Genomic DNA, 13107 nt, shown 5'->3' with positions numbered 1-13107 from the left:
AAATTAATGAATAACATTCAAATGTACTTTTTACGAACACAAAATAAAATGGGAAAGTGTGTTTTATTTTGGTAATTCGGTACCCGCGACGTTGATTTACTTTTATTTTGTAAACCAGGTGCGGAAGTTATGAAAAGGTTACTTTTTGTTGATGGGAGATGGACGCCCCCCACCCAAAAAGTGTCGTGAAAGAAGGAATAAACTCACATGAAACTTTAACACGAAAGAGAAACTCCTCTCATGGAAACCAGACTGGTGTTCGTCCGTTCCTTGTGGCTACTTTTGCTTCTTTTTGCCCGGCTGCGCACGAGTCGAAGTAGTGGTGACGGGTGAGTCCGTAAAGCTAACGGTTTGGGGAGGAATGCTAATTAATAAGTTTGCTAACTTCAAAAACGTGTTTTCTTTCTTTTGCTTTCGCTCAAAAGAAAACAAACTCATAAACTTCTTAGTAGTTTTGAAGTACTTTTGACCTCATTTTTTGCCCCTTTTTGCTTCCTCTATATCGCCTACTTCCTTACTGGGCTATGTGTAACATACGGTCAATATGTTGTTAACTGAACCATATTTTTCTGGTATCATAACATTCTTAATCATATGTATATTATTTAATTACAATATCAATTGATATTAATAATAACGCATGTTAAATCCACCATATTGAGATCTCGCACATTTTCTTTGCAAATACTGTATACAGTATCTGCATACCTGTCATCCTCCTGGGCTCCATGCCCTTACAAACTGTCGTATTTTCCCTTACAAAACACAAAATATATTTTTTTTCAAACGTGTTTATTAATGTAGTTTAACATGTTTTATTGTACATGTGTTTCGTTATATCATATATGTTGTAACATACAGGGTTGGGTAGAGTTATTTTAACTGGATTACTTTCAATTACTTTTGGATGACTCCAATACCAAATATGCTAATAAAAGACAAAAGAAACTAAACATGAATAAAATTCCAAAGACATGCATTTTAGGTGGATTGGCCGGTCTGAATTGTCCCTAGGTGTGAATGAGCGAGCGAGTTGTCTGTCCCTGTGTGCCCTGCGATTGGCTGGTAACCAGTTCAGGGTGTCCCCTGCCCACTACCCGATGATTGCTGGGATGGGCTCCAGCACCCCCGCGACCCTACTGAGGATAAGCGGTGCAGCTAATGAGATGAGATGAGATTACTACATTTTGTGCAGGCTTGGGGAGTAACGGAATACATGGAACGGCAAAAAATGATGTTGGCAAGCTGTTAGGATTTATTTTCATTTTGTTTCTGTCGCATTTTGTGGTAGTTTTGCCGGAGATCAAAGAGATCAAAGCCAGGAAAGAAAACTTACCACGTGTTGTGAGTCATAATTTTATTTATATTTAGTATCTTTTGTCTTTTACTAGCATATTTGGTATTGGAGTAATCCAAAAGTAATTGAAAGTAATCCAGTTAAAGTAACCCTACCCAACCCTGTATATATATATATATATATATATATATATATATATATATATAAATTTTGTTGTGAGATACTGAGTTGTTCGACATGAATGAGTTTTATTATAAAAAAAAGTTAAAAAATGAAGTCGCTTGGACGTTCACTGTAGAAGGAAAAAATACATGCAAATAGAATTAAGTAGAATAATACATTTCCTTTTTCAAATTATTAATTCATTTTCTGCATTAAATTATTGTTGGTAATATATTAATTAAAGGTATCACCACAAACCTGTCTTTTAATTTTTCCTTTTATACTTCCTTTTTTTCTTAACTTTTTTATACAACATCATAATTCGTAATATAATGCATCAAAGCAAGTGAGCCGTTTGAGGCTCTCTTTAATGAGTTGAGCCTAAAAAGCCGGTTCTCTAAAAAGAGACGAATTTCCTTTCACTACACAACTACCACATGATATCCGAGGCGGCAGACGCATGTGCGCAGTAGAATCCAACTGCTCGCTTCGTTTGCAACGAAAAAAAAAACGATACTGAGGCAGAGGCTACCGCGGCGAAATCGTTTGACTTGATTGATTTGCTGTTCCGTGATAGTCGGTAGACACCGTATGGTACCCATAATTGACAAATTTGCGTTTTTCCGTACAGATTTTCTATTACTTCGTACACGTCTTAAAATGCTTAATAAATGTTCTTTGTACGGCAAAAACGTACAGGTTGACAGGTTTGCATCTGCATTAATAAATGTGATTATTTATATCGACCAAGAGGAAGGCCGCGATTGACGTGGATGGAAAAATGAAATGAAATGATCTGCATTTATATAGCGCTTTTCAAGTCAAGACTTCCCAAAGCGCTTTACAGTGTGCTTCACATTTCCCAATAGCGGCCGTGCAGCCATGGAAGGCGCTAACCTGCATATTGGGGGTATTAGGGGTTCAGTGTCACTTCGACTGGTAAGACGGAGGAGCCGGGATTCGAACTGCGATCTCTTGATCCCAAGATGAGCGCTCTACCTCCTGAGCCACTGCCGCCCCATGGATGGTGTTATGAGTGCACTGCAGGAAAGATGTCTAAATATAGTGGAAGCTAGAGCTCTTGTTGGTGATCGGAATGAGTGGAGAGGTGTTGTGAAAGGATAGTCGGATGTTTGGACGCGTTCTAAGGGATGTGCAGTGCAACTGTATGATGCGGCAGGGGTAAACCAGTAAAAGCTGTCGGGCCCTGCTGTTGAACAGAAGAGTGTGTTGTTTCACCCTAACCCGAGTGACACGGCCGCTTGCTTGTGTCCTGTTTCATCTGGTGGGACCAAAGCATGACCAACTTAGGTGCTGAGGTGCTAAACTTGTTTGGGTGTTTGGACATTTAGGTTGGCCATGGTCCCAAAAATGTTTGTGTGTGTGTGTTTTTTTGCTATTTTTTCCCCTTTTTAACATTTTCTTTGTCATTGTATGTGTTTCTCTTGCTGTCGGTCACCCCTCTCGAGGGATATGACCAGGGTAGATAGATAGATAAATAGATTTATATCGACATTATTATTGCGCTTTAATCAATTCTTATTTTATATGGACCAATCTATTAATTATCAAACTATTTAGAATTAATTAGAATTAGAAGAATTAACAAAAGAAAAAGAAAGAATTAACAAAATTATCAACCCTTTGTTCATTTTGATCCTTGAACTTGAAATTCTGACCAACTTGTTTCATTTCGACGACAGCAGAACAGCTTCTACAACTGAAGAATTTGGCTAATGTTTACTGATGAGAAGCTAACATTTGAAAAAATGAAACAATAAACTATTTGCCCAAAAAAGACTGTGCAATACAGAGCATTTCCAGAGCGAAGGCTCAAGACCGGAACATGGGGGGAAATTAAATCTGAAAGATATGAGGGAGCAAGTCCATGCATGATTTTGTATAATACCAACAGAACCCTTTCATCCCTTTGAGTTTTACACCCCTGCTGTACTGTATACCATCCGGGTTGGATAGGGTTACTTTAACTTGATTACTTTCAATTACCGTATTTTCCGCACTATAGGGCGCACCGGGTTATAGAGCGCACCCCCAAAAAATAGTTTTTGGTCCTATATCTTCCATAGATAAGGCGCACCGGATTATAAGGCGCTACAATGGGAACGTGGACAAAACAGTCAGATCGTGCAAACTTATTACCCCTTTAACATTCCCAAAGCTTGCAAGAAGCAAATACGTGTCGTAGACACGTGCGGATGCGGTGTCCGTACGATGTCACTCAAATGCATCGTTTCAAATATCATTTGGAAGGTTAAAGTCTTGGGATTCAAGAAATGCCAACCATTCCTTAGTTTCTATTTTCTTTTTCGCTCGCAACTTTACTGTGCGTATGACAATAAACACTCTGAATTGAGTTTAATTCACTCAACTCATCACAGCAACATCAAGATCGTTCTAGAACAAGATACCGGGAAACTAAAGCCGCATAGCTCACCTAAGTTCTCATGTTCAATAATGATACGCAATCATGGTCTTCTTACAACCGTGAGTGTAGTAAATCCAGGAGAGTCAAATGTTTACGAATACAGACTAATGAAACATGTTTCTTTATGGCGTAGTTTAGCAAGCTTGCTATTCAGTCATCTTTTTCGGCCAATTGCAGGGTTTGTTTCGGCCCTCTAGCCAATCCAAGGCTCAGAATAACTTCAGCCAATAGCGATCGATTTAACGGATGAATGACACATCTTTTTCGGCCAATTGCAGGGATTGTTTCGGCCCTCTAGCCTATCCGAGGCTCAGAATAACTTTAGCCAATAGCGATCGATTCAAATGATGATTGACACATTGGTTAGCCAATGAAACGCCGGTATATAAATCCCAGCATACACCGCGGACTACTCCACGTTCGGGGGAAAATCGAGTCGGCGGCTGTTGCGTAAGTTGCGAGACCTTGCGATTTAATGTTGAGCCATATATAAGGCGCACTGTATTATAAGGCGCATGGTCAGCTTTTGAAAAAAAATTAAGACTTTTAGGTGCGCCTTATAGTGCGGAAAATACGGTACTTTTGGATTACTCCAATACCAAATATGCTAATAAAAGACAAAAGAAACTAAATATGAATAAAATGACTCCATTTTGTGCAGGCTTGGGGAGTAACGGAACACATGGAACGGCATAAAAAAAAGCTGTTCATAAAACCCTCAAGTATATCAGAATGATTTCACAATTTAATAAGGTATGTTTCATTTAGGGGCAGCACGGCGGAGCAGTGGTTAGCGCGTGTGCGGCACAGTTCTGAGGTCATGGGTTCAAATCCAGCTACCAGACTTCCTCTGCGGAGTTTGTATGTTCTTCCCGTGCTTGCGTGGGTTTCCTCTGGGCTCTCCGGTTTCCTCCCACATTCCAAAAACATGCATGTCAGGTGAATTGGCCGGTCCAAATTGTCCCTAGGTGTGGATGAGCGAGCGAGTTGTCTGTCCCCGTGTGCCCTGCGATTGGCTGGCAACCAGTTCTGAAGGATTGCAAGCCTTTTTTGATATCTTATTCCTGGAGGCTAACTGTTTTGTGCTCCCTTTAGACGAGTGTCAGCACATGATGAGATCCCACTACTCCACATGGACATCCTGCAACCCTACACGGACGGCCACGGCCCTCGCCACTCGCATCGCCACGTTCGGGACTGCCAGCCCAGCGTGCACGGGAATCGCACGCACGAAACCTTTCCTGCAAGCAATTACAGCAGCCTGCCCGTAGCTGATTCCAAGCTATTTGTGCACAACCTGCCTGATCGTGTTGTGACTGGTAAGCAATGTTAGCCTTTTTTTTTACATGTAGCCGTTAGCACGTTAACATTCACATATTTATTTGCATGTAGCAGTCATCATTTATTCGTTAGCATCACTATTTAGCATGTTTCCATTAGCATAACTCATTAGCATTTTGCCATTAAACGATTCAGCAAAGCTAAAATTTGGTCTTTTGCATATTAGATCGCTTGCTCCTAAAGCTCTTCTTGTTGGTAATCCGTGAGTCCGTGATTACAAACTTAACCTGATTGGTCTGTGTGAAACTTGGTTGGGACCGGATTAGTTTTTACCGTTAAATGAGGCTTCTCCGCAAGACTACGTGAGCTGTCATGTAGCACATTCAATAGTTTATGATCTGTGCAGCCCTTTGAGACTCTTTGTGATTAAGGGCTATACAAATAAACATGCCTTGACTTGACTTGATCTAATATTTAGTGTAACAACCCCGCAGTGTTAAGGTGCGTGAGGGGTTGGAACCCTGCCTGTTTTGATGATTGCTTGTTCGGCGTGGTTGCGGCCAACAGTAACCGTCAAACCTGCCGTAAAAAAGTAGATAATAACTCTCCGTAGTCGGGGCTGTTAGCGAATATTTTTTATTTTCGCGATTACAGTCTTTTTTTTTTGTCCACCCCCTTCGTTTGTGACCACCCTTGACCGAAATGTCAAGGAAATTTCATCAACACGTAGCGACGCACAAGCAGAAGCAGACAACATCAGGACTCTGTTATGGGGTGATCATGGGGCGCAACTTTTAGTTTCAAAATTGCGCCGTTTCAGTATTTTGGGTGTATACAATGTTCATTTTACCTGTAAAAAGTAATGGGTCCCGGGGACTCGCATGCTCAAAAATCTATGGGTCCCAACAGAGATCTATGGCTCCCCAAAATTTTATGTTATTGGGGTTGAAATTGTAAATCGACGACAAATATATAATATAAATCCATATATTCATTCAGTTTTAATCAACACAGTTTATTGGTAATACAAATACGTAATACAAGATTTTTCAGTTCACAACAATATTGTACATTATACAAAATATTATTGCTCAAACAATTATATTAATCTATATTTTTATTCAGTTTTAATCATCGCAGTTAATTGGTAATACAAAGCAGTTATCACTTCAGATTTTTCAGTTCACAATATTGTACACTATACAAAATAATATTGCTGAAATATTTATATATTCATGTAGTTTTAATCATCACAGTTAATTGCTAATATAAAGCAGTTATCACTTCAAATTTTTCAGTTCGTATATTCTTCGTGGTTTGCTGTCCCGCCACAGTTGTAATGCCTTCTCAAGGTCCAATCCATTATAATCCTCCTCATAGCGTAACCAGGAATATAATTTATTCCATTTTGGCAGAAAAGTCATTTTCTTGCTAGGAGTATTCTTTTGTTTATTTTCTTTCGTCGAATCGTTCGCTTCAACTCACGTGTTTTCCTGCCTCCTCGATCTTCAAGGCGGAATTATTGCTGTTGTTATCACTTTCTGCATTATGTTTCGACTTATTACTGACACTGAAGAAATTACCAATTTTGTGTTGATTTTCACCTTCCCTCGACGACAAGCACCACAACAATGACGTCATCTCGAAGCAACAAAATCTCGTTTGCCGAGATCGGCGTGCAGACGAAATCTCGAACCACGAGACCAAAACAACATCTGCCGGATCTGCCTGACGAAAAGTTTGGAGTGCGACAAATCTTTGTAAAAAAAAAAAGTAATCTGGTAATAATGACAATTTTGTGTCAAAAAGGTTGCGTCCCGGGGACGCATGTTAATTCGAGACTATGCGTCCCCAGCAAAAATTATGTGTCTAGGACGCAGGGACTCGGGCAAACGAGAACACTGTTTATACCCAACAACAGCAGTAAGCCCAAAAATACAGAAGAAGCGGTGTGCAAACTCTTTTTCAAGAAGGTGCCTGCGAAAGGAGCTAACACAACGAACTAACCTTGAGCAGCATTTAGAGTCCAGTCACCCGGTCCGATTCGCCGAGCTAGTCAGCTGAGGAAGAATGTCAAACAATTGGGTATACGTGGAAGCTACACACAAGTCACAAGACAGTGTAAAATGGCGCACGCTAGCAGGTTTTATCACACAGTACATTGCAACTGAAATGCTGCAGTTCAATAGGATTGACAAACCCACATTTAGATACATGCTTTAACGGTTTGATAAGCTGTAGACCCATCAGGCAAAACAATTTTAGTTCATATCACGTTAACAAGGCATAAGCTGTGCAGTTTTTTATTACAGTTTCTAAGAGAAACTGTATGTTTAATTAGTTACATACGTCCTTTTATCTATCTATCTACCTACCTACCCACGTCATATCCCTCAAGAGGGGTGACCGACAGGAAGACAAACACATACAATAACAAATGAAATAAAGGAAAATTAAAAAAGTGAAAAATTAGCAAAAAACAGGCACAAAAATCTTTGGACCATGGCCAACACAAATGCCCAAACACCCAAGCAAGTTAGGCACCTCGGCACCTAAGTTGGTCATGCGGAACATAGGGGGGAATTAAATGTGAAAGAAATGAGGGAGCAAGTCCATGCATGATTTTGTATAGTACCAAAAGAACATTAAAATCACATCTTGAGCTAACAGGGAGCCAATGCAGGTTCACTAAAATCAGGGTCATGTGATCAAACTTTCTTGTCTTAGTTAAAATCTCGCTGCAGCATTTTGTACCGGCTGAAGGCTCTGGATTTTGGACTTCGGGAGACCGGAGAGTCGTGCATTACAGTCATCGAGACGGGAGGTAACAAACGCGTGAATTATAATCTCCGCATCCGACTGAGACAGCATAGGGCGAATTTTAGCAATGTTGAAAGATGGAAGAAAGCTGTTCTAGTAATATTCTTCACGTGTGTTTGAAAGAACAGATCGGGGTCAAATAGGACACCTAAATTTTTGACTGAGTCACTCTGGGTGATATTACATTTGTCAATGTTCAGAACTGTTTTTGAGAACAAGTCACGGCATTTAGATGGACCAATAACTTACATTTCGGTCTTTTCAGAGTAATGGCGCAAGAAGTTGAGTGACATCCATTCTTTTATCTCAGTGAGGCAGGTCTCCAAATTTCCACAGTTTAGTGTGGCAGATTCCTCCATCGGAAGATATACCGTAAATTCCGGACTATAAGCCACTACTTTTTTCCCAAACCTTCAACCCTGCAGCTTATTTAGTGATGCGGCCAATTTATGTAATTTTTCTAACAGCCGCCAGCAGCGCTCGAGTACAAAAGGTAAGATTTAGACCGGTGGAATATAGGCGCGAGGAAGACTGCAACTTCTTAGCTTGTGCACAAATTAAATAAACGTAGACATATCCTCATCATGCAAATTTCAAAAAGAAAGGCACATGGCGCAGCTTTCAAGCTAAACGCAACCGAGCAGTCCGATAATGAAGGAAACAGAGCTACTGCATGTAAATTTTACCTTGCGAGCGTGTTGCTAGCGTGTTTTTCATTAAGGGAGGGAGCGTTGGACGACGTCTATGTGACAAAGTCTCTTTCCCATACTGAAGGAAGACGACTTTGACGACGTCAGTTATAAGGTGGAAGATGATGACGGTTTACCGTGATTTCTACATGTACGGTATGTTTTTTTGACAGACCCGTTGACTGAATTGCGAGCGTGTTTCTAGTAGCGTTTTGCTACCCTTCACAGGCACGGTTTGGGATGAAAGTTATAATATTATTATTAAAGCTTTGAAAACTCTCTCGGTGTACCGTCTTTCTTTGTAAATATGTGTAACCATGTATAATATGTATTTGCAACTGTATATTTGTGTAATGTATTTATTTTGGACACTTATTCTGATAAGTCTTGCACTGGCCAATTAAAAAGAAGGGGCGTAACAAACGCGGGGGATGACGGGAAGTGGGGACCGGTAAAGGTGTGTGTTTGTGGACACGGCGGACAATAGTGGATATATATTTTTCCCACCCTTACCTTTGGAAGTATACACTTTTTTTCCTTGGATTACTTTCAACGGGACCCGGACTCTGCAGGTCTGCATCAAATCTCAAGTACCGGAATCATTTTCCGTTCGTTTTGCTGGCTGTGGTTTTAGGACTGTATACTTTAAATTCAGTTAAAATCGCGGGACTCAAAGTCGTGTTTGGGTTAATTTTGTGATTGTGTTAAATGTTTTAATGTGGGCGCATGCGGCTTATATACAGGTGCGGCTTGCGTAAGTACAAAAGCGGTTAGCCCCTTAAAATGTGGTGGGTGCGGCTTATAATCAGGTGCGCTCTATAGTCCGGAATTTACGGTCGTTGAGTGTCATCTGCGGAGCAATAAAAACTGATATTATACTTGCGAATAATATCACCTCATGGAAGCATGTAAATGCTGAAAAGAAGGGGCCCAATCATGACAAACTTTTGAAGTATTACACAGTGCCTGTTCTTTTTTTTAAGTTGTAGCTTAAATGAGGAACCTTTTTTATGAAGACATCCTATCATGGTGTATGTCAACAGATTGCTTTTAAAGTTTGAGATGACAAACAACTGTGACCTTCAACCAAATAAATACATTGATTGCCTTTACAACATAAATGAGCACCATTTGAACTGACCTACTTAGATATGTTCATCAAGTTTGTTAAGTGTAAAACCAGGCAGTTGTAAACCATTTTTATTTATAATAATTTCTTGTATTGGATATATTATCATACGCCTTGATCCATTTGTAAGTTTACCAAGCATATTCATACTTTGATGGGTTTTAAACATTAAAAACAGGTAGCCTCCTTTGTCCTACTCTTGGTTTTAGACCTCAACTGCATTGTTTAAAAAAAAAAGAAGGAAATACCTGATTAAAAAAAAACATTGATTTTGTGTTTTGTTATAGCTTTGGTTTCAGAAAATAAATTAAACAAATTCCGTGACCTAATAAAGACAATTTAATGAAAGCAAAGCTGAAGTTTTGTAACATCTAACATTCAAATAATCTTGTAATTAAATATAAGTATTTTCAAAAAGTTCTGCTGAGATAAGATAGGAGCAGAGTGTCTTGATTTAAAGATCTAAGGTCACAAGCCGTGAATTGCGACTACTAATAGAAAATAATACGATTTCGGAAATTAATTTTCAGATGTGCATTGTTGTATTTTTGTTGATTTTGGCATAAACATGACCATTTCAGATAGTGAGCAATCATGGATAGTTTTTAATAAATAAATACATATATATGTATATATACACAGCGGGCTGCTCAGGTTTTACTTTTGTTCTGCCAGAGTCTCATAAACTTGTATTATTAAAAATTATAAAAATCTTTTAAATGTGTGTGTATATAATATATATATATATATATATATATATATATATAAATTTCTCAATATCAAAATTATTGCAAACGTGAGGGTGTGTATTTGTGCAACGTATCTCTGCGAGTCAAGACATCTGGTTAAGAATCAAAGAACAATGATGGTTACCAAATGCCAAATTACCAATACCAAATATGTTAATAAAAGACAAAAGAAACTAAATATGAATAAAATGACTATATTTTGTGCAGGCTTGGGGAGTAACGGAATGCATGGAACGGCAAAAATGATGTTGGCAAGCTGTTTGGATTTATTTTCATTTTGTTTCTGTCACATTTTATGTTAGTTTTGCCGGAGATCAAAGAGATCAAAGCCAAGAGAGAAAGCTTACCACGTGTTGTGAGTCATAATTTTATTCATATTTAGTTTCTTTTGTGTTTTATTAGCATATTTGGTATTGGAGTAATCCAAAGGTAATTGAAAGTAATCCAGTTAAAGTAACCCTACCCAACCCTGTAAATGTATATGTATTTTCTTCAAAATAAACTTTCAGAATGTTTTCTGTTTTTTTTTTTTAAAACTAAAAATATACAACCCTGAAATCTCATTTTAATGTAGTCTAACACCCCTAATATGTGCTTGAGCTACGAATTTGTGGAGTGTCTCATTAGCTAAAGCGAACTTCATGTTTAACCTTGTATTCGATGCAATTGACTTCAGGTCATTTCACGGTGGTCCGCGACCCGCTGAGGACCCTGTCGGTGCTGGAACCCGGCCAGCCGGGTGGATGTAGCCGCCGCCTCTTATCCACGGTGGAGGAGACTGCCCATGCTGCCGGCTGCCTTTACGCCATGAACGGGGGCTTCTTTAACACGCGCACAGGCGAATGTCTCGGCGACTTGGTGAGCGACGGCAAAAAAGTGCAGGACAGTGGCGGTGTGCAGAACGCCCACTTTGGCATCCGAAGGGACGGGACTCTGGTTACCGGGTGAGACATGTTTGTGTTTTGCACTAGGACTGAACAATTTTTAATAGGCCTGGGCGAAATGAAGAAAAAATCGATATTGGTCGATACCGATAATTATAAATAATTTTTTCCTTTAGCGTTTTAGGTCTAATTATTGCCCCTGAGTAAGGGTTGACAAAATCTGATGGCGCTTTAACCAATCTTTAATGTAAGGTGGTGACAAACTATTGCACAGCATTTCACAAATATGAGGAACATTAAACAAGTCAATAACATCTAGCTGGCTCCCTTGGGGCCTGATGCTAATTGCAGTCGTTTGGGGCTGAACTGGTTTTCCTTCAGCGTAGTCTAGCGGGCAATACTGCTTTGAATGGTGGAATAAGTTTGTTGTGTTGCCCGTCCAGGTTAGCGGAGTTTGCTGAGGTTTTTTTTCAGACTCTTAAGTGGTCATGTCAAGTCATGTTTATTTGTTCAGCCCTTAATCACAAAGAGTCTCAAAGGGCTGCGCAGACCACAGATTATTGCAAACCACAGACTATTATGACACCATCCCCTGATCTAAAACCTACATGAGGGCAAATAATACACAGATATTGTCAACATGTAATATAGGTCGTTCATATGCTACAGAGTAGAAGTGTGTTTTAAGCTTAGATTTAAACATTTCCACTGAGGTTGCAGATGGAATCTCAGGGGGAAGAGCATTCCACAGTACCGGGGCCTGAATGGAGAACGCTCTTGAACCTGAGGATCTCCTCTTGGCTCTTTAGATCACTAGTAAACCAGCATTTTCAGAGCGAAGGCTCCGGACCGGAACATAGGGGGAAATTATTTCTAAAAGACTATTATTACACCATCCCTTGATCTAAAACCTACATGAGGGCAAGAAAAAACTCTAAAACCTCATCATGAGGAAAACGAAGAAACCTTTAGACGGGACTGCACATGAGGTCATCCCCGTTCCAGGATGACTAGGTTGCAATGGATTTTGCAATAACAAATAATAAACAGATGTTGTCAACATAAAATATAGGTTATTTATATGCTATAGAATAGAGGTGTGTTTTAAGCCTAGATTTAAACAGTTCTACTGAGGTTGCTCGTCGAATCTCAGGGGTAAGTGCATTCCACAGCTTCAGGGCCCGAATGGAGAACACTCTCCAACTTGAGGATCTCTTCTTGGCTCTTGGGATCGCTAGTAGACCAGCATTTTCAGAGCGAAGGCTCCGGACCAGGACATAGGGGGAAATCAAATCTGAAAGATATGAGGGGGCAAGTAGCCAAAATACTTCCAAATAACTGAAGATGAAGCATCTCTCCTGTTTACAACCATTTCAGCATGCTTTGAGTCAGTATTCTGGCTGCTATCCTTTGTCTCTTTAGCACTCATTTTGACCATGGTGTAGTCCTTCCACTATTCCTGCAAAATGATTGGCTGGTCCTTGCCACCTTCTTCTCCTCCTCAATGTGTTTGTTCTTCTTTTTGGGGTTTAACGGTGGTTGGCATCCATTTTTTTTTTGGTGCATTAGCACTATCACCACATCCTCGTCACCGTTCCACTACTCAAATCCTGTTAAAATGTCCCGTACTCCTCAAAAAATGTAAAAGAA

The 13107-nt window shown here is 39.7% G+C and overlaps 1 protein-coding gene across 2 annotated transcripts in view; it reads left to right on the top strand.

The window, feature by feature from the left end:
* Nucleotides 1–145: 145 nt before the first annotated feature.
* Nucleotides 146–13107, top strand: part of nagpa (N-acetylglucosamine-1-phosphodiester alpha-N-acetylglucosaminidase) — a 31268-nt gene continuing 18306 nt past the window's right edge. For both annotated transcript variants that reach the window (XM_088327539.1, XM_088327538.1), the window contains exons 1-3: nucleotides 146–329; nucleotides 5001–5224; nucleotides 11250–11517. In XM_088327539.1, the coding sequence (XP_088183665.1) occupies nucleotides 241–329; nucleotides 5001–5224; nucleotides 11250–11517 (581 nt within the window). In that variant the 5' untranslated portion in view covers nucleotides 146–240. The remainder of the gene's footprint in view (nucleotides 330–5000; nucleotides 5225–11249; nucleotides 11518–13107) is intronic.

Source organism: Urocampus carinirostris, chromosome 2 (assembly GCF_059441175.1).
Source record: "Urocampus carinirostris isolate Australia breed hairy pipefish chromosome 2, RoL_Ucar_1.0, whole genome shotgun sequence".
In the NCBI taxonomy this organism is placed as follows: domain Eukaryota; kingdom Metazoa; phylum Chordata; class Actinopteri; order Syngnathiformes; family Syngnathidae; genus Urocampus; species Urocampus carinirostris.
This window is presented reverse-complemented; position numbering and strand designations above follow the sequence as displayed.